Consider the following 19,563-nt stretch of genomic DNA (forward strand, 5'->3'; position numbering starts at 1 on the left):
ATTATATTCTTTAAGTAAAGTATATTATATTATACTTATAAATGCACTTACTATATATCTTAATCTCCCTTAGATGACTATTTATAAGTAGGTACTCTTTATCTCAATTTGTCTTTCTTATTGGTCGACGCTTTATCTAGTAGGTGCCCAATCGTTTCAAGGCACTTGACGCCGAGGCGTACTTGGTTGTGGCTGTGCACCAACGAGGCGCTAAACAGGGCTGCCGTTTTTTCAAGGCGTTCTCAAAATTCAGGCTGCATCCCAATAATCGTGCTCTCATTTAATCTCATCAAATTGTATTGACAGAAAGTTGACTTTGTGGTCCTGAAAATGGATGTGGACAACCAAGACGTGGAACGTGCCTATAAAAGGATTCGTCTGCAATCACCGGAGCCCGACATTATTTGTGATAATGTCGATGATTTTCTGTTGTCAGATTCTGAATCTCTCCCTCAGCTCCCGTGCGACAACGGGTTCTCGGCCAGCATCTTAGAACTTACCGAAGAAAACAAAGACGAAGCGAGACTTGATATCGAAGGCGAGGCACTGACTCAAGAGACAGCTCGCCATGTCTGCCTCGGAACGGTGAGCTTCAAGATGATTACCTCAAGCGGGCGCTGAGTTGGAACAGATAATCTTGGAGGCCACATCGTCATTCTTCAAGGACCGGCAAGAGTCAGAAACCCCAATCGATCTGCGAGAGTGTGGAAGTATCATCAAGCTAAATACGGCAGAGACGGGGGAATACGCGGGCATCCTTAACGCCTCGTTTCCATCGGACTTACTACACCGCCCTTCGGTAAAACTCAGCGCTCTGTTGACAGCCCCAGCATCGCTTCGAGTTGTAATATCCAGCTACATGGAAGAAGCATCCCAAATTGGAGACCTACTATCTAACAACGACCTTTTCCTCCAACATCCGTCACCCCACGACATCGAATACTTTGAGCTGGAGATGGAATACTTCAATCCACATTACCTCATTACCCCGGGATCTCGTATGCCGCAATTGGAAGATCTTGCCATCGAATACAACGAGAGTACATCTAATTCTTCTCTGGCCTTGGACGAGAAGAAGAAAGGTCAGCTCATTGGTATTTTTGATACAGCGGCTGACCTTTCCATCCGACCCACAACTGAACCAAGTCTGCGTCTACAGACTCATCTGAAAGAGTGCGCACAATCGTCTCCTTCTTGTTCCATCAGTAACTAATAGAATCTAGCTATCAGCTCAAAGCTCTCACTGTGATGAGTGAGAAGGAGTGCGTCAACCTTGAAAATCCTCAATGTCCTTCGCTATGGGCTGCTGCACGGGATGCATCCACTCACGGACACAGGTATGGCATCAAAACGAGATGCTTGAGATTGGCGTCTAATAAGAACCAGAGAATATTGTCACAGAATAACTGGACATAGGGCCGATGCTGTGCCTATTTGTGCTGGAGGTATTCTTGCTGATGTGAGATGACCCTCGCTCCCTGGCTTTGCTTAACACGCAGCTGACTAGGTTTGGCTTATAGGAGATGGGGCTTGGGAAAACGCTCTGCATACTCTCCCTCATTTGCTGGTCGCTGGACTCGCTAAGGGACACGGAAGCCCAAGGGATTTGTTCTGAGCCGTCGACAACGTTGGTTGTCATACCCAAGAGCAGTACGATCCGTGGAGACGTGGTACCAGGCTTCCACTAATAGTGAGCAGTGATTCCTGGCTGGCAAGCCCAGATTAAACACCATATCATACCGGGTCAGATCCGTGTTGCTGTCTATCATGGTACTGGTAGGCAGACTCTTGCCAAGGAGTTCCGAAACAATGATATCGTCTTGACAACGTATCAGACCCTAAGGTCTGACTGGTCTAACAAAGGTCCATTGTTCACAGAGAAATGGTTCCGCGTCGTTCTAGATGAAGGTCAGTATTGTCTCCTCATAGCCTTTCATTTGTTTAATGAACATAGCCCATCGTATCGGTAACAGGTCAACTCAAGTATTTCAGGCCGCATGTGAGCTCCAGTCATCGAGGCGCTGGTGTCTCACGGGAACTCCTATCGTCAATTCCATCGATAACTACGGGGCATTGCTGGCCTTCATACAGATGAAGCCTCTCCATGCCAAGGACATTTTCGATCGTTGGATATCCCATCCGATTCGAGATAATCTACAGGAAGGCCTTCGAAAGCTAAGAATCTTGGTTGAAGCAACGTGTCTCCGCCGGACGAAATCTAGCATTTCGCAGGCACTACCGCCTCCGACAATTCGCGAAGAAAAGGGTGACCTGCATCCATATGACCGCGACCTTTACGATTTCTTTGAATCCGAAGCCGCCAAAAGCGCTGCTGACCCTGCCAGCAATTCAAAGACGGGTAGGGAAAAGAAGAATATCCTGTCTCTGATTCACAATCTCCGCCGAATTTGCGATCATGGAGAGGACCTCTTACCTACTTCGGACATTGAAACGTGGAGGTTGCAGAGATCCCAAGGGGCAAATTTGCAGACGATACCTGGACCGAATGATAGTATTGGCTCATACCTTCAGACACCGCCGTCTGCGAAGGTGAAGAAATTGATACACAACATTCGGTTGGAACAAGCGAACAACTTGGAAGAGGCGGTGACACCACCAGTGAAGAGGTATTTAAACAGAAGAAAAGCATACAAATGTCGCTAATATTGATCAGCGTGGTTTTCAGTTCCTGGACGAGGATGCTCGATCTCGTTCAGAATGCGCTTTTACAGGCTGGTTTCCTATGCGAGAGGATTGATGGCCAGTCCTCCATCAAACAACGAGAGAAGACGCTGTCTAGATTTGCAAATGACCCTTGCTGTACTGTAATGCTAGCCACCCTCGGGAGTGGCGGGGAAGGGTAAGTGTTTAGACACCTACTTTGAGCGAATACTAACATTATAACCACTTTCTAGCATTGACCTTACCTCGGCGAATCATGTGCATCTTCTTGAGCCTCATTGGAACCCCATGGCCGAAGAGCAAGCGATTGCACGTGTTCATCGAATAGGTCAGCAGCGGCACGTCACTGCTACCAAGTATATTACTACCGATTCAATCGAGGAGGTTAGTAACATCCCTCTACCTCTCTCGGTGAGCCCATTTAGTGCCAAGCATAGTCTGACGCCGTAGGCTAGTATGTTCAAAGCATTCAAGTTAAAAAAATAAGGCTTATTCGGGATACGTGGGGTATCAATGATAACTCTACTGGCAATAGTATTGACGATGAGATTTCAAAAGTATGTAGGCTTGTAGGAAGGCAAAGAGACCCTGAACTAACTATCTTTAGAAGCTTGAGCAATGGCTCACTCAGAGACGCTGCGTGCGTGGCGTGTGATCTGAGCACCAACTGTAAGGCCTACCATCTCAATACAAAACTCTTAGTCAGCATACTAGCTGCATATATGATTGCTCGGGGAAGTAAGATGTAAATGCTAAATGGAGTTCCAAATCAGAACTCCGGTTTTCATATAACACAAGATATTTCATATTCGACCCATTCCTCAATCACTGTGGGAGCCTTCGGTTTCCTTTTCTTTATTTCTTCGGCGTTCCTCTGTAGTTTTCTCAACTAACTCGTCCCAAGTCAGCCCGAGCCACTTTGAGATTTCTCCTGCCCCCTTTTCGTCCCTTATCATGGTTTTTGCCAATTCCCTTCTTCTCGCCACCCCCATGTTGGGATCTGCTCCTTGAAGAAGTAGGAACTTCATGAGATCTGCTGCTTGTTGTGTGGTCTTTCTTGCTGCAAATTGCAAGGCTGTTGGAGTGTACTCCTGGGCCTTGCCGTTAACTTCGCAGCCATGTTGGATGGCATAACGCGCCAGATTGATGGAACAGCTAGAATCGGCGATGTTGCGAAGAATTGTGTCACGTTCTTCCGCTTTTAGTGTATCGAATACCTTGAGCCTTTCCCAAATCCTCAGCAGAATACGTTCACGGCCCGGGATATTGTCAGTGGTAGCTATAGTACCTCGAGACTTGAACATTTTCTCAACATGCACGGTGTTGTACTTAACACCAAGTCCTGAGGCTAGTATTGGGTTCCATAGCTCAAATATATCCTCGGACTCCAATTCTATTATGGCTCTGATGATTTTCTTTACTGCTTTTCGAAAGTCGATGATTTCATGTCTTGACAATGTTGACAAGTGCAGTGTCGTGACCCAGCATAGGATAATTTTGGACAAGCCGACACTGTCACATCGTATTGCCATCTGGGCCAAATCACCAAAATTTAACCAATTTAGATTATTGGGTGTATAGAATGCTCCGGTGAGTAAACCAGAGTCCTTGAACAGTTGTAGGATTGCATGGGAACCCATTTTGGCAGCATGGATGGCGATCTCTGTCTGCACCAATCGATTTAAGTTGCGCAACCGAGGCATCAGTACCGTAATAATCTCCACCCTGTCGGTTTCAATCAGATCAAAGATCAGAGGTTGGAGTTCTTGGTCTCCAATCTTTTGAAGGCGGGTATTTGTTGACATGCCAGGATCCACAACATGTGAGTGGCCATTTTCTAAATGCTCATCTCTCATCTTTTGTGAGATGAAGCCTTGGGTTGCGAATCGGCAGCCTGGGAAGTTGCAGTTCCATGGCTTCTGGTGATTCTTTTCGTGAGCTCGGCGAGCTGACCTCGTTTCAAAGCCGTAATGACGATAATGACAGCCCAAAAACCCACATCTGAAGTACTTGGGTCCATAATGGTAAGAAAGTGATTTCGTAACGAAAAGATTGTTATCATTGAGGAAATCCAGTCGCTCATGGAGAGCAACTGAAATTTCCGGAAGAGAAAGCGGGCTGCTATGAAACCACTGCTCCGCTGTTTATCGGGTTAATTATTATGACCGGATCTCATGGTTAACGAACTCACTATTGTTGATCCGAAATTCCGACTTAGACGATGATGTCTGAAAGTCGTCACTACCCTTCAGCATCTCTACCAGAGCAGGCTCCTGATTCTCCAGGCCCAGAATTGCTGGGTGTAAAGAACTTTTGCTTTGGTTACTCTTAATGTACTTATCTGACGATCGTGTCTCGACCAGTGTTCTCAGCTGATCGATAAGCGTATCGGGTATGGCTTGTGAGCCAGACAAAGTTAAATACCCGTAGATCAAGCCAAGCCAGCAGCTTGAGGAGAAGTGATGCAAGCGATATGCCCCCCAAAGTATGTTGGCGTCAATTTCATCCTCTGTGAGATCTGGGTCGTGGTGGTTCTGGCACATATACACCAGACAGCGAATAGCCAAATCAAGTGTTGTCTCAGAGAGAGAGATGGAGTTCGGAACATTGCAGTTGAAGATGTATCTGATTGGTGTTAGTCCCTGACAGAGTGTGTTTTCCTTTGACCTACTCTCGAACAGTGAAATGGACGAATTGGACATAACCATCCACTACATCGATAATCGGGCCGCAGATCTGTACCACATTGACTCCCGCTTTAACCTTTGGTAGCTTGAAAGGGAGTTTGGGGTCAATTAGCAATGCCTGCTCGATTTCTTTCAGTGTTACTGGTGTCGGGGCACATCCAACCCAACCAAGTATCGAGCGAGCGATTTTCCCTCTTTGTGGGTCCTTGGGAGAGTTGATGTATTGCAGAACTCTGCCATAACTATGGATTATTAGTTTAACAACAGCCATAGGAGGCAAGCACATACGCCTCCTCTAGCGATGTCGGGAGATGTTCGAGTTCATTTTGGATGTCCTCAATATCGTTGATGTAGTATATTATCCTGAAAATAATCTTAACGTAAAGAAACATTCCTATCATCAGGTCAGAGATGTTTATGATAAGTTTTTGGGGCTGCTTGTCGGACAGGTTAGTAAGAACAAACCTTTTGCATGGAATGCTAGTGGTGCAGCCCAGCCCTGGAGCTGGTCTTGCACTTCTGGAATGAAGCCTCTCTCTTTGAACCATTCTCCCATAGTTCGGTTGACGAAAACCTGGATACTACCAGCGTTATTCTTGTCGACCTGTAGATCCGTAGTCTTGCCGTCCAAATCGCGAGAGATGTCGCTTTCGGCACGGCTACTTAACATGATGTGACACTCTTCACATTGACCGCTTAGTCTCACGAGCTCGTTGATCAGCGTTGAGCGTTGTTTAGATTCGATCTCATCTAAGCCATCAATGATGACTCGAACGACGCCTGCACTTTGTATGAGTGTTTGAAAAAGGGTTTTGGCAATTTTCATATCGCTTCCAAGGTGTTGGAGGTCTGATTGGCATAACATTGTCTTTAGAGATAGGGATGTAGAGGCTAACTGGAAGATTAATGAATGGAGGATAGAGAGCGCGGAAATGTGACAGTCCATGTATGTGAGAAATGCAAACACGGTATGGGTGCCATTCAATGACTGAGTGTGCTTAATGACGCTACTTGCGAGCAGCGTCTTTCCTATAAGAGTAGTCAATTAGTAAATATCTCTTGGCTTCGATTAGAACTATATGCTCACCAGCTCCTGGGATACCACGTAGCCACAGAATAGGCTTTGACTTCTCTTTACCAGCGAGCCAGTTTTGGAATGATTCGTCCCGGAAGAGCCACTTCCCGGTTCCATCGCAAACAGATTCGCTAAAACGATATAAATCACCATCGTAGCTCTTAGGTGAGATATGGGTCCGGTGACTCGCATATTCTTGTGCGATGTTATTCTCCTCTGTTTGCACAAAATGCTGCATTTCACGGTTTCGCATTTCGTCTGCTCTTCGTATCTCCTCCATGCGAACTTCTCTTCTGAATAGGTCGCGATGGCTTGTCATGTGTTTTACTACGACCTGTATCCTGTCTTTATGGCCTGGCCAGAGCATCTCAAACATAACTTTGAGACCTTTTTTGTTGTTAACCTGGATGATAGGATTAGGAGCTTGGGAAACTTACGGCGCATACTAAAGAATTTGGTAGAAATCAAGTAAAAGTGAAGAATATCGCGGAAATACAGCACCAGTAAGGCTTGCAGACGATTGTTACCGGCAAACATTTCGGCCAGTTCGCAAAAGTCAGGCAGGGCATTTCCGATCTCTTTCAATGCGTTCACAAGAGCATCGAATGACTGTTTGAGAACGTCGGCCCATAGCAAGAGAAGCTTTATCGGGCCCCATATCAGTGCTAGGATGTCGGGCTTGGCTTGCACAAACGTCTCAACGACACTACTGTATTCGCGAAGTCGAGCTAGGAACGGTTCAATCTTAGACAGATGGCGAAGCCGGCCGGACTTTGCCTGCTTTTCTTGAAGCTTTTCGATGTCCTGGTAGACTTGCTCGATGCTAGTCGTTTGAATAATTTGGTCATAGAAACTATGGCCTTTGAGCTTGTCCTTGAAATTAAGCATCGCCGCTTCGAAGGCACGCTGCGTAGTAGTCATTATTTTTCCGTTTTAACAATTGCATAAGAATGAACAACTTGAAGTTGTCAGATAAGCAACTCTTTGGAAACAAGTTAGGCGAAGAACCGATGCGGGGGTTGAAAATGAGGCGGCAGAATCAGGCTGAGCAAGGCATAATCGACAACTGTTGGTTTAAAACTTTTAATTGCATATCATGCATGCTGACATGGCACTGAGTCATTTTATTCGATTAAATAAAATAGTAAAAGGGACAGTCCCTTCTGTTACTGATGGTTTACTGAGTTTTGTAGTTGACCTTCTACCTACTGGAACCTATAACTAAAGTATCCTTAAGCTATAAAAGAACTAGCTATAAAAGAACTAGCTATTAATAATAGATTATAATTTAAAACCTATATTAATATGTGTAAGAATTATACCCTTATATCTTATTTTTCTTTCTGTATACATTAAGCATCTTCTTATCAAGCTCTTGCATACGTCTTAGATCTCTCTCCTCTAAGTCATCCTCAAGCTCAGACTCTCCGATTTTCTGGTAGGTAAAAAGGAGCTCTCCGTCTTCATCCCTCCGCCATCGCACAATTTTAAAAAGTCTGGGTGGAATCAGCAAGGTGCTATCCCCTCCCGTTCGCACAGTTGGATCGCTCTTGTAATAGGTAATAAGAGCAAAAGGGTGCGATTTATGAACAACTCTCTCGTCACACCATGTCGGAGCCCAGTTGAAAGCGAGCCTGGAGATTTCAAATCGCTGGTAGTTTGGGTTTTCTCGGTGACCATAGAGGACTTGGAGAGCCTTGCGATCCTCTCGACGTTTTGGCCTGTGCAGCCAGTGCTCGTATTGGCGGGGCCATTTGTTCCGCACTTCGGCAACAGCCATGTATGTAGGCCTGTATCGGAACAAGGCTTTCCCTTCTGGTTCCTCTGGATCCTCTGACCATTTTTCGATTCTGGGTATGAGATCAGGGTGGAGGACGGGATCTCCTACAGTCTGAACCCAAAAGTCTGCTTGGGTTCTGTCCTTGTATCCAACGATCTTGAGAACTTGAAGATCGACTTCGTCGTAGGGGCGCCCTGCAGGCGTTCCGTCAGCGCCCACACGGGCGTGCCAGTATGTGCAAACAGCAGCATTGTCAAACTTCTGAACCGTGGCCTCTGGAATCCAATGATAGACAAGTTGTCCAGTTCTCTCTTTAAAAGCTACACGCAATTCGAAACAGCGTTTCTCGGTAGATACTCTGTACGAATCGATATACTGCGGGTCTCCATCCTTAAGCAATTGCATGAAGTCCTTCTCAGACTGATCGATGACACAATCGCTGATGTGGCTGGAGTCAGACTCGACCTGGAGGTTATCCTCCGGTGTCACCGGTTCTCGTTTTAGCTGAGGTGTCTCTGACAGAGAATCCGTCTCATCGGATCCTGTGTCCGTGGTGTCTGTCGTCTGTGTACCCTCTATAGCCTCAGAGGCACTAAGCTCTGTTCGTTCAATAATACGAAAAAGCAGGTCCTCGAGCGCTTGAACCTGGGACTATACAGAGTCAGAAACCTCGACATGGAATAGAGAACACACTGACCTGGCGAGTTCGTAGGTGTGTTTTCAGGTCATCTAGTGAATGAAGAGTGGATTCGCAGCAAGGGCACTCCATAGGATACGCTAGTGTCGCCATGCTAATTCAGGTGCTGAAGGGCCGAAAATGTTACGAGCAGATAAGCAAGAGCGGATCCTCATTGTCATGGAAAGCCTCGATTGCGGGGGAAATCTTCTCATCGATCATAAATACCTCATCGGCCGAAGGTTTTCCGAAGTTTTAGCTGTATTGTTCCGTTGTCCTCTGTTAATGCAAGGCATGTCAAAGCGGCTGCAGCCAACGCGGAATCATCGCTGTAGAAGCAAGGATGATGATTTACTAACTACTATTCAATATGTTTTCTCATTCCTATCTTGTATATTCTTTACCGTCTCTCTCGCCGGAAACGCCACTATTAAAATGCCCCAAAGACGTGAGTTATGGAAACAATTTTCGTGTTTAGAATGGCTGGATGCCTTGTACCATGAACTGCGCTCATCTGCCACTAAGCTTAAGGTTGCGGGCCGCCATTGGGCTAAGCCGATCAGGGCCATTGAAGTCACTTAAAAGCATTTATACACTTCTGATGGCCCGGTTCTGTGCTGAATTAAACACTCAGCCATTAAATCTCGACTGTGAATAATATATCTAGCTTTCGACATAACACTGTCCGTAAACAGTGTTCTACTCAACCTGCTTCTCATGCCTACGTTGATCTGCACTGATCCAGTAAACACCCTTTCGTGCTTGAATCAATGGGTCGTTAGACGACTTGATCCCCTCAATACCGCCCTTCTCAGGGTTAGGCTTGAATGCGATCTGTTGCTGCTTAGCAGCATTATCATCCGATACCTTGTTGATCTCCAATTTGCCAACAGGGATGAACGTCTTGCTCTTGTATGGGATGGTAGCATCGTCCAGAACATCATCAGGGCCGGCAATATGCGCTTGGATAGTAAGCACCATTGGCTTGTCTGGGAAGCGCTGTTGGAGATCATCCTCCAAGTAGTCGTTGCCTAGCTTCGCAAGCACTTCCTTATCCTCAGGAGTCTTGTTGGGGTAGAGGTGCTCTCCATCAGCGGGGTCAAGACGATAGCGGACGTTTGTGACTTTGCCGTCTCTGTTGGTGAAAACATGAGTGTTGGGCTCGTAATATGTGATAGTGCCGTAGTTATGAGGGTTAGGCTTCTCAGAGGTCACAAAGACAGCAGCAGACTTGTGCTCGGGGTTTCCAAGGAAAGACAAAAAAGCAGCGTGAGCTTGGTCATAAGCCTTCTGCTCCTTGGAGTAGTCTCCGCCGCCAGCCTTGGCCTTCTTGAGCTGCGCATCGGTGAACCCATCAGCGCCGAACAGCTTGAGGAAGGTCAAGAAGTCTTCGCCGTTGCGGGTTGCGAATCCATTGAATGAGTGGCTGATGAGATCAGTGTGAGTGTTCTCGTCAATCTGGAAGCGGATGGCAACGCCCTTGGGTGTAGCACCATCTGCAACGTCTGCAACATGAGGAAGACCGCCGCCAACAGAGAACCGTGCGATCACCTTGGTGGAAGGGTTGTTGAAGTGGGCAGCTGTGGAGAGCGTCTTGGCCTCTTCTGTTGGTGTAAAGGTGCCCTCGACGAGAAGGCCTTTGGCATGGGCTGCGAGTTCATATCGTCAGCTTTAAATCATCGTCTACTATCTCGAGAGACTTACTTGTTCGGTAGCCAGGGTGCTTGCCAAAGATTGCTTGCATAGCATTTACCAAGTCCTGAGGGAGCTGGTCCTTTGGCTGTTGAGTCTCAGTTGATGAAACATTTGGGGCAGGCTTAGATGTCTGGTCTGGCGTGCTGGTCACACCAGTGGCTGGATAAATGACTTGAGAGGACATTGTGAAGGTAGTTTGTAAGCAGGTTGAGATGATAGGGAAACTGACTGGGAGTGAGATCAATGCGAGAAGAGCAGATATTTGAGGATAAGATGAAGATGGCGCCGAGGTACTGAGTGCGAGAGACTTGACTACTGACTCTCACTCGTATCTGCCAACTTTCAGCTCGCAATTCAACAGAATAATCGCAAAAGTCGGGACGTTGTTCTAGAGCGGCCGCCGCCAAGTCGAGCGAGGCGTTCCGGTGTCTATGATCCACCACTAGTAATCCCGTAGTCGAGACAGGGAGTAAGAATGATGTTCCAGACTTATTTCTATCACCAAACTTCTATCAGCTTGCATTTCAGCTAGCCATAGCGATGTCAAGATTACTCATGCTGACAGGAGAGGCTGAGTCCTCGTGCAGCACATCCTCGAATTGTCTCATATTGCGCTACTGATATCATCAGGGATTATTCACGCTAGTCAACAAGAATCTTACCACTCCAATGGCACATACACGTAATATTCGTATACAGGACTGGTTCGATTTTCAGCTCTATGCGGAGTCTTGATCAAGAATTTGGCTGCCTAACAAGTCCAGGGACTCCATTGGAATTACTGTATGGTGGTGAGGCTGACATGCAACCCGATTTGCTGCATGCAGGGGTCTTTAGAGCACCTGACTCCAAGAAGCCAACTTGGCGAAGCGGAAGAAACAAATCCAGAATATTGGATTGATGCGCGCAGGGATGGTTTTATCGCCATTGCGATAATAACGTGGCTTGGTGACGAAATTCAAGACACACATACCTAGCTTGAACGTCAGCACCTTTTCCTGAGCCGTGATTGGGTTGCACGACCAACCTTGCGTAAAACGACGCATAGAACGTACGTTTAGACCAAATAGTCCATGCAGTTGCGGGTCCCGCCGTTTTGTTCCTAGCACACAGGCCACGTAGCCTATTCTAGCCATCTCAGAGACTTGGAGCCGCACTAGTTAACGCCAATTCTGGTGCTACTAGCCAGCCACAATAGAATGGTCTAGCGTTTTACAGACGATAACATCAGAACTAGTAGGATCAACTGAAACAATTGAGATCGCTTGCGCCATAGCAGAGCCTAGATCTGGTTCCAAGCGTATGTTCAGTGATGACCAAATGCTCACCGCTCATTTGCGCAGTTGCCATCGTTCCCCTGTGAGAGCGTTCAGCTGGGTCCATAATTCAACGCTTACTCAGATTGGCACTTTCAATGCATCGGCTTACCCGCTCAGAGCTAGAACCTGTTTTACTGCAGTTAATAGTTTGAGCAGGTATTGTCGTCTCGGCATTGGTGCCTGGTAAGGCGAATGGCCCTGGGCGCTTATGTTGCTAGTTCGAGACGGGCTCGGGCCGCGTGGTCTGGGGCCATCTGTTCGTTTGCCGAAGCTAACTAACCCCCGGCTGTGTTCCTTCACGAACCCTGATGTTTTGTTGAGATGTAGCTATGAGTCCGTGGCTGGCTGAAAGGCATAGCTCTGTTCTTGTGGCGAGCTGAGGTCCTTATCCGAAACATGGCACATTCTAGACTCGTGTTGACCAGCATGCTGCTTACTGATCTAGACTATTCGTTTTAACCGCCAAGACGATGTTGGTTGAGGGGTAATCGTGGGCTATGAGCCACGCTGATGAGAAGAGTTACCATCTTCGTGAACTGAGCGAGATGGAAAGGTAAAATATATATATAGAGTCGTTGGCGGGGCATCAACAGAAATCTCTATTCACTTTCCACATCCATCTATCGTTCAATCCTCTCATCATTCCATTTTCCTCTTTACTAAGCAAGCACATCTTCCACCATGGCAGCAGCACCTCCTCTTGCACCTCGTCCTCCTCAGTTGACCTTGGATGAGATTCTCAACTCCAAGGTCAACTATGCTGTTGAGGACGATCCTCTCGAGGTCTGGGACAAGGGCGTCTTCCTGAATGAGCTTCTCAGACAGGGTATCGTCCTCAACACTGACAAGACTGGCGCTCTCGATGGCAAGCTTGTTGCCCGCAAGGGTCTTCAGACTGGTACCTATTTTGGCACTCGCTTAGCTTTGACGGAGCTATACAAGATTCTCGAAGAAGCGTAAGCAACACGTTCCTGTCTTGATAGTCGCTGACTGATGTTGACTAGTGCCGCCTCTCATTTCGACACTCAAGGCTTTGAGCCCATCTTCCCCGTCAAGCGTGATCTCGCTGTCAAGCAGGAAACCTACCAATGGAGTGATCCCAGTGATGCCTATCCCCCTCATCTGAAAACCGACACCCTTCCTAAGGATGAGCAACAAAGTGCAGATGGAGGACCCAGAAAAGACGGCGTCGGACTGATCTTTAACATGACAGAGGTTGGCTTCGTCCAAAAGCTTGCTCGCATGGTCTCATTCATTATTCCCGAGGAACTCTCATCGACAGATGGTCCCTATATCGGACCAACTCTTGCCGACGTTGAGAAGTACAGCAAGGATAACCAGCCAAAGGCCGACTCTGATGCTGACCAGACCGCGAAGCCCAATGGTGCTGTTGTCAATGGCGTCAAGCAAAGTCAGAACGCAGACATTATGAAGGGTCGAAACATGGGCGAGCACGATGATTGGTACTCCGATGCCAAGTTTGCGCAACAGCACTTCAGTGGCGTAAACCCATCGACCATCGAGACTGCTCCTGCTGAGAAGATCAAGGCTTACATTGCCGAGGCAGAGAAGCAAGGTCTCGACGCGGTGAAGAAGCTGCTCGAGGAGGGCAAGGATATCTTGATACAGGATTATTCTTACTTCCGCGAGGCCACTGGTGTCAGGAACGATGAGGAGTTCAAAAACACCATCCCGAACCCTGATCCCAACGGTCAGCCCAGCTATCGATATGCTGCCGCCTCAGTCGTTGTCTTCCAGCTCCACGAGGACGGCCGCCTTCACCCCTTGGCCATCACTCTTGACTACAAGGGCACTCTCGATAACTCTATCACCATCTTCAACCAGAGATTGAACCCCGATGATAAGGGCAAGATCGCCGAGAAGGACGACTGGCCTTGGAGATACGCCAAGACCGTTGCCCAAACCGCTGACTGGGCACGACACGAGGTCGCCACCCATCTCGTCGACACGCACATGGTCGAAGAGGCCATCATCGTCGCCACAAACCGAACCATTCCAGAGCGTCACATAATCTACGAGATCCTCAGCCCACATTGGTTCCGAACCCTTGCTCTCAACGACGCTGCGCGCAAACTTCTCGTCCCCCTCGTCATCGCTCGTATCTCCGGTTTCGCCTCTGGACCTAAGCCTGATCCCAAGGTCGGCGCTTTCGGACTGGTGAACTGGTCGTACAAGAACTTCAACTTCCAGGATAAGTACATTCCCAACGATCTCAAGAAGCGAGGCTTGGACATTGAGGGCGAGACGGGTGATAAGTACCGCAATTATCCCTACGCTACTGATATGTATCTTCTCTGGGGTATTATCAGGGAGTTTGTCAAGTCTGTTCTTGAGACGAAGTATACTTCGGATGATGTCGTTGCTAAGGAGGCTTGTATCGCGGACTGGTGTAAGGAGATTCAGACCAGTGGCCAGATTCCATCTTTCCCTACCATCAAGACCGTCGATCAGCTCATCGACGCTGTAACCATGTGCATTCACACTGCATCACCTCAGCACACGGCTGTCAACTATCTCCAAGACTACTACTACAGCTTCGTCCCCTCCAAGCCCCCCGCTCTCTGTACCCCTCTGCCCAAGACCCTCGGCGATCTCCAAGGCTACACCGAGCAGCACCTCACCGATGCTCTCCCCATTGGCCTCAAGGACGCCAAGTGGAAGGACTGGCTTCTCGCTGCGCAACTTCCCGAGCTGTTGAGTTTCAAGGTCGAGGACCGATATAACCTTATCACTTATGCCAAGTCTCTGTACAACGTTAACAAGGACCGCACCATTACTGAAAACAAGGAGCTGAACTCGGAGGCTATCAAGGATGCAGCTGAAATTTTCTACAGTCGGCTTAAGAATGCGGGTCTGGCATTTGAGTACATTTCTGCGATACAGACTCCTGGGTCTATTGAGTATCCTGTTCTCCAGCCAGAGGTTACTGCTGTTTCGATCTTGATTTAGCGGACTATTGTGTTGAAGTTTAGGTTTCGTGTTCACAACACTACCAGTTCCATAGCGTCTTAATTTACATGTTATCAAGAAATGAACATGAACAATTGCACGTGATTATTTAATCGAGCTTGACGTCGTGAAAGTACATCTTGGTCCTCGACCAGCTTCTAGATGCCTGTCAAGCTGTCATTGACCTTGCAGAATTTATAAGATCATGCCACTATACGGTTTGAGTGGCGATAAGAAACTTTGACCTCCAGCGCGTCCCAACCATCATTCAATAACATTCGCAACGCATCCATTACGTAGTTCTCGCACCAGCGACGCGTTCAATGTCTGAGACCCATAATCCCCTCTTCTTATACGTTACTTTGCCGCCGCCTTCTTGGCGTTGACAACAGAAGCAAAGCGCTGCCAACATCCAATCCCCTCAATCCAGCAGCTCAGAACCCATTTCCACCATAACAATCCCCATCTCGGAACGCCATTATGCATTAATATTGTGCGGTCAAATGCGACAGCCTCAATGGAGTGTATCACGATAAGTGGCGGAACACCTGTCTTGACAATCCAGCGAAACGTGTCTGCGCCATCCGGCGAGATATTGTCGAGAGTTTGCCAGATCGCGTTGTCTTCGGATATCAAGGTGACGCCAGCTAAGCATAAATAAGAGAATACGGCGCCGCCAAAGACGAGGGCGGTGATGCCGCGCGGTCGCGCGTATTCGGTGATTTTCACTGGCGAGGTACGCGTAGACATGGTGAAGGAATTCGGCTAATTGACGGCTAAATATGACACGCGACGCGTTCTGGCAGTGATGAAGATGACTTGTGATTGTTCAAGGGTGACCGTTATCAATTCCCCTTCTGATGAAGGAACATGGGCTATTTAAACAATTTCACAGCCGAGGCTGTCCCATCTTGTGAGCCGCTAGATCCATAAAATAGCATTGATAATCGTTGGACAGAGTATGCTAATTCTAGATTGATACTAGCTTGCGAGTGGACAAGTCTTGGAAGATGCTGCTCTGCTGTTATGACTGCCTCAGGCATCTTTTCCTACTCTACTCTGCCACTAACAAGATGGAGATTTTTACCCCTGCACGTCATTACAGAATGAGCATAGCGCCACTATTAGCCAACGAAGGTCCTTACCCGGTAGTATCTTGAAAAGAGCTGTATTTAATTAATTATCGATGTAGGGAGGCGTTCTATGCCAGCAAGGCCAGAAGTAAAATGTGTTTATATTTCTCATATGTTTTTTGTGGCTCAAAGCCTCCCTCGATGCTTTGTTTACAATCCTATAGTGATTAAAAGGCTGTTTGTCTCAGCATCCAGCATTTTATTTGCACAGCTCTCATCCACAGCTCTCATCCACACGGTACTATTTTCAAGCAGGCAGTCATCATGAAGGCGTCACTTCTCGAACTTGATCCTCAGGCAGACGCCCTACTAATCCTTCAAAAGCCAAACTCGCATTCGTATCAATTGTCAATTGATAAGCGTGCATCAGCGGGAAGCATAGACTGGGTCGGGTATCCCATATACCTTGAACTAGACGACGATGAATCGGCGAGGCGATCAGACGTGAACGACGAGATGAGGTCTCTCCAGACATGCTTGGAGAACGGGGATCCAAATCAGGTTGTATTCCGCGTCTCTGCTAAACATCTCTGCCTTGCGTCACCAGTCTTCCGAAGAATGATCCAGGGCCAATTCAAAGAGTCAGAACCAAATGAACAAGGACTCTTTGAGATCAAAACATCAGAGTGGGATGCCGAAGCTCTCCTTATTATTCTTGATATCATACATGGTCATCACTCCAGCGTTCCCAAACGACCAAGTCTGGAAGTCATAGCGCAGATCGGAATGATAGCCGACTATTATGACTGCCTCGAGGTTGTTCGAACATTCTTCCAGAACTGGCACTCGTCTATGAAGATCTGGGAGAACTATTCGATTCGACCTTCTGGTTCCGCCGGTGTGCTAGATTTGCTAGACCCCAGAGGTGTGGCTTACCTCCCCTGCCTCGCAGGGTGAAGCCGTTTGACGACGAGGCAATGATTGGTCTATTCATGGCCTGGATAGTCCAAGACCATGCACGGTTCAGGGACTTGACTGTGTCCGCAGTACTCAGCACAAATGCACTCGTGGAGACTACTCTGCCCATACCAGCTAAAATCTTCGGTACGTCGTTTCAATGTGCGAGAAAGATACCATGACTAATCCGAATCAGAAGCGATCAACAACCAGCGTTGCCAAATCATTGAAAACTTGATTTCCGAGATCTATGACTTGAAAGACGATCTGGAAGCAGGACGCGTTGGTTGTTGTCCCTTATGCTCTTGGAGACTCCGGGAAGTCTTCATGAGTAAAATGGGTACGCTGAATCTGCCAATGGCAAAGCCGGAAAGGACGTTTTGGTATTATGATAATGTTACTTCAATTGTCCGCATTATCGACTATCTTGGCTATAAATATCCTTTCTGGGGATGTGGTTGCGAACTCAGGCCTCCCTATAACCTACGCCTATATACGCAAGACCTGAGCAAGCTTGTGTCAGGTCTGGACCTGAACGACTTCCTGTAATCGAGTAAGGAATTGTTTAATAATAGCTGGGTTGGAAACATTATGCAAAGCGGTTAAAAACAAGAGAATAGCCAGAATTCTTGGTCTTACAGGGAGATACTTCAGATCTGTCTGGAGATCTAGCTCCTTACCCGTTTTGACAAACGCTGGCCCCTGTCGTCATGCTCAAAACGGGTTAGTGGATATAGCCAGCTATGACTTCTCTGACGTCGGAGGAAGCAAAGTGTCGGGATTAACCCCAAAGCGGCTACCACCGGGCTCAGACCAGGGGTAGCGAGAGATGGATGTAACCTGTTTCACTGTTTGCGACCGTTTCATTGGTCTTGACCTGAACACCAGGCGTTGTTCGTCTCATCCAATCTCAGCAGACGCTCCCCAGCCTCACGACAATATGCGGTCTGCCGTAGTCAGAGTCTTGAGACGACATCTTGGCAAGGGGATACTGCGCCGCACATGTTTTGGATGACAGCGCTAAACGAGGCACAAACGAGGCATCGCAGGAGGTGTTTTGCTTCATGAGAAAAGTATAAATCCCAAGCTTCGGGTCGTCGGTCTTTGGATCTTCAGTACTCACTCAACAATCTCATCTAATCACTACTTTTCAATTCTTTTCCGCTGGTCGGTTAATCCATTTCACATTCTATTTCTTCTTCATCACAATCAATCGCCCAGAAACCAACAAAACCCCCCTCTCTTCAATCATCCAAAATGCAGTTCTCCATCACCGCTATTGTTCTCGGCCTCGCTGCCGTTGCTTCCGCCGGCATCGTCGACACTGAGGGTGTTCGTAACGCTCCTCGCAGTGCTGTTCTGATTACCCGCCAGAATGGTCAGAACGGCGGCCGACCTGTTCCCAGCGGCGAATGCTGTGTCGCCAACACCAGCTTGAAGCAGGACGCTTGCACTGCTTCCAATGGCCAAGCCGGTCGCTGTGTTCCCGGCGGTAACAACTGTAAGTAACAGAGTTCAACGACACTGTATAGTATGTCGCTAACAATAGTCACAGGTGGTGGCCGACTTAGCTGCGTCGCTCAGGCAAACTTGGAGTGTGACGCCAACGTCATTGAGCGTGGAAAGGATCTTTGCCGCGCCAAGGCCGCTAACGGTCTCTTTGATGGTGGCAACATCATCCAGAACCTTAGCCAGGCTTCGGTCAACTAGGGGATAGCTCGAGATGGAGGAACTAGAGTTAGAGGGGTAGCCTGGCGTTGAGGACCAATGCATGAAGGAGTTATGGGATCTGAAATGGACCTATTATAAAAGAATTATTTTTGGCCAAAATGATACCTCGAAACGCACTGTGATTGTCGAAACTTGACCTTGGCTAACATATTAGTGCCATTTTATCTGTGTTCACAGCCTAAAGCTTAACCTTATAGGCCGCCGTCATCCATAGTCATCTCAGAGAAACAACCAGCTTTCGTCTTGCCCCCAGATAAATTTCAACCAACTCTGCCCATCGTCGTTATCTTGGCCCCGCTCCCAAATTCTTTCAAGCATCCCTAGAGCAGTCCGAACATTATAGCAGCATGAGGATACCCAAATATCGTGCATAATGTTCTTGACTTCTTCCCTTGTACGCAAGTCTTGAGCTTCAGCGCCCAGAATAAAAGCAGGCCATACCAGACTTTTGATATGGAAGTCGTTTGCTGGTATCTGAGACATGTGAGATATCCCAAGATCTGTGATTTTAGAAACATCCAGTTCAAGAAACGGTGGCTGGCCAAGTGTCTCCTCGATGATATGATAGGCGTAGATGCTGGCCGCCGCTTTGTATGCCCGGGCGAGATGATATCTTGATACATGATGCTGAGAATCTGGAAAGTCTTGCGCCTAGGAACCCGGCGAGAAATTGCCCAAGCCATCGAGAATTCTAGTTACGGTTTGGTCCGCGTGGCTCGAATGATCTGATACAGCACGTAGTGTGTTCATAATATGTAGCAGAGATAGAAGATCTGCCGGACAACCAATCCACGTCTGTTGCTCGGATCGCCGAAGGGTGTCTAGCAAGGCTGAGCCCAAAGGCATTGGTTCGACACGTAGTGAACCTGATGGAATGAGGGTACTGCCGAGTATACCGAACCTGGAACTTTCAGTCAG

At 47.7% G+C, this 19,563-nt stretch overlaps 6 protein-coding genes across 6 annotated transcripts; 4 read left to right on the top strand and 2 right to left on the bottom strand.

Annotated features, from left to right (window-relative positions):
• Window positions 1-330: 330 nt before the first annotated feature.
• Window positions 331-3,337, top strand: FTJAE_9444 (helicase-like transcription factor; the record flags this gene model as incomplete). Its single annotated transcript, XM_037356366.1, has 13 exons — window positions 331-585; window positions 632-1,173; window positions 1,224-1,337; window positions 1,417-1,459; window positions 1,521-1,650; window positions 1,699-1,908; window positions 1,955-2,459; window positions 2,514-2,627; window positions 2,675-2,860; window positions 2,916-3,066; window positions 3,120-3,136; window positions 3,218-3,239; window positions 3,290-3,337. 13 exons carry the CDS (start codon window positions 331-333, stop codon window positions 3,335-3,337), a joined length of 2,337 nt encoding a protein of 778 aa, XP_037203427.1.
• Window positions 3,338-3,503: 166 nt separating this feature from the next.
• Window positions 3,504-10,779, bottom strand: FTJAE_9445 (Nacht domain protein; the record flags this gene model as incomplete). Its single annotated transcript, XM_037356367.1, has 12 exons — window positions 3,504-4,630; window positions 4,682-4,822; window positions 4,874-5,307; window positions 5,354-5,611; window positions 5,658-5,763; window positions 5,835-6,398; window positions 6,457-6,831; window positions 6,882-7,350; window positions 7,796-8,869; window positions 8,922-8,953; window positions 9,626-10,549; window positions 10,605-10,779. The coding sequence occupies 12 exons, from the start codon at window positions 10,777-10,779 to the stop codon at window positions 3,504-3,506; spliced, it is 5,679 nt and encodes a 1,892-aa protein (XP_037203428.1).
• Window positions 10,780-12,595: 1,816 nt separating this feature from the next.
• Window positions 12,596-14,884, top strand: FTJAE_9446 (lipoxygenase 1; the record flags this gene model as incomplete). Its single annotated transcript, XM_037356368.1, has 2 exons — window positions 12,596-12,870; window positions 12,919-14,884. The coding sequence occupies 2 exons, from the start codon at window positions 12,596-12,598 to the stop codon at window positions 14,882-14,884; spliced, it is 2,241 nt and encodes a 746-aa protein (XP_037203429.1).
• Window positions 14,885-15,241: 357 nt separating this feature from the next.
• Window positions 15,242-15,634, bottom strand: FTJAE_9447 (uncharacterized protein; the record flags this gene model as incomplete). Its single annotated transcript, XM_037356369.1, has 1 exon — window positions 15,242-15,634. One exon carries the CDS (start codon window positions 15,632-15,634, stop codon window positions 15,242-15,244), a length of 393 nt encoding a protein of 130 aa, XP_037203430.1.
• A 647-nt stretch (window positions 15,635-16,281) lies between these two features.
• Window positions 16,282-17,463, top strand: FTJAE_9448 (uncharacterized protein; the record flags this gene model as incomplete). The annotated part of the gene is made up of 3 exons (XM_037356370.1): window positions 16,282-16,882; window positions 17,005-17,061; window positions 17,111-17,463. 3 exons carry the CDS (start codon window positions 16,282-16,284, stop codon window positions 17,461-17,463), a joined length of 1,011 nt encoding a protein of 336 aa, XP_037203431.1.
• A 708-nt stretch (window positions 17,464-18,171) lies between these two features.
• Window positions 18,172-18,624, top strand: FTJAE_9449 (uncharacterized protein; the record flags this gene model as incomplete). Its single annotated transcript, XM_037356371.1, has 2 exons — window positions 18,172-18,415; window positions 18,470-18,624. The coding sequence occupies 2 exons, from the start codon at window positions 18,172-18,174 to the stop codon at window positions 18,622-18,624; spliced, it is 399 nt and encodes a 132-aa protein (XP_037203432.1).
• Between the last annotated feature and the right edge of the window lie 939 nt (window positions 18,625-19,563).

This window comes from Fusarium tjaetaba, assembly GCF_013396195.1.
Source record: "Fusarium tjaetaba strain NRRL 66243 chromosome Unknown NRRL66243_c0000215, whole genome shotgun sequence".
Classification (NCBI taxonomy): domain Eukaryota; kingdom Fungi; phylum Ascomycota; class Sordariomycetes; order Hypocreales; family Nectriaceae; genus Fusarium; species Fusarium tjaetaba.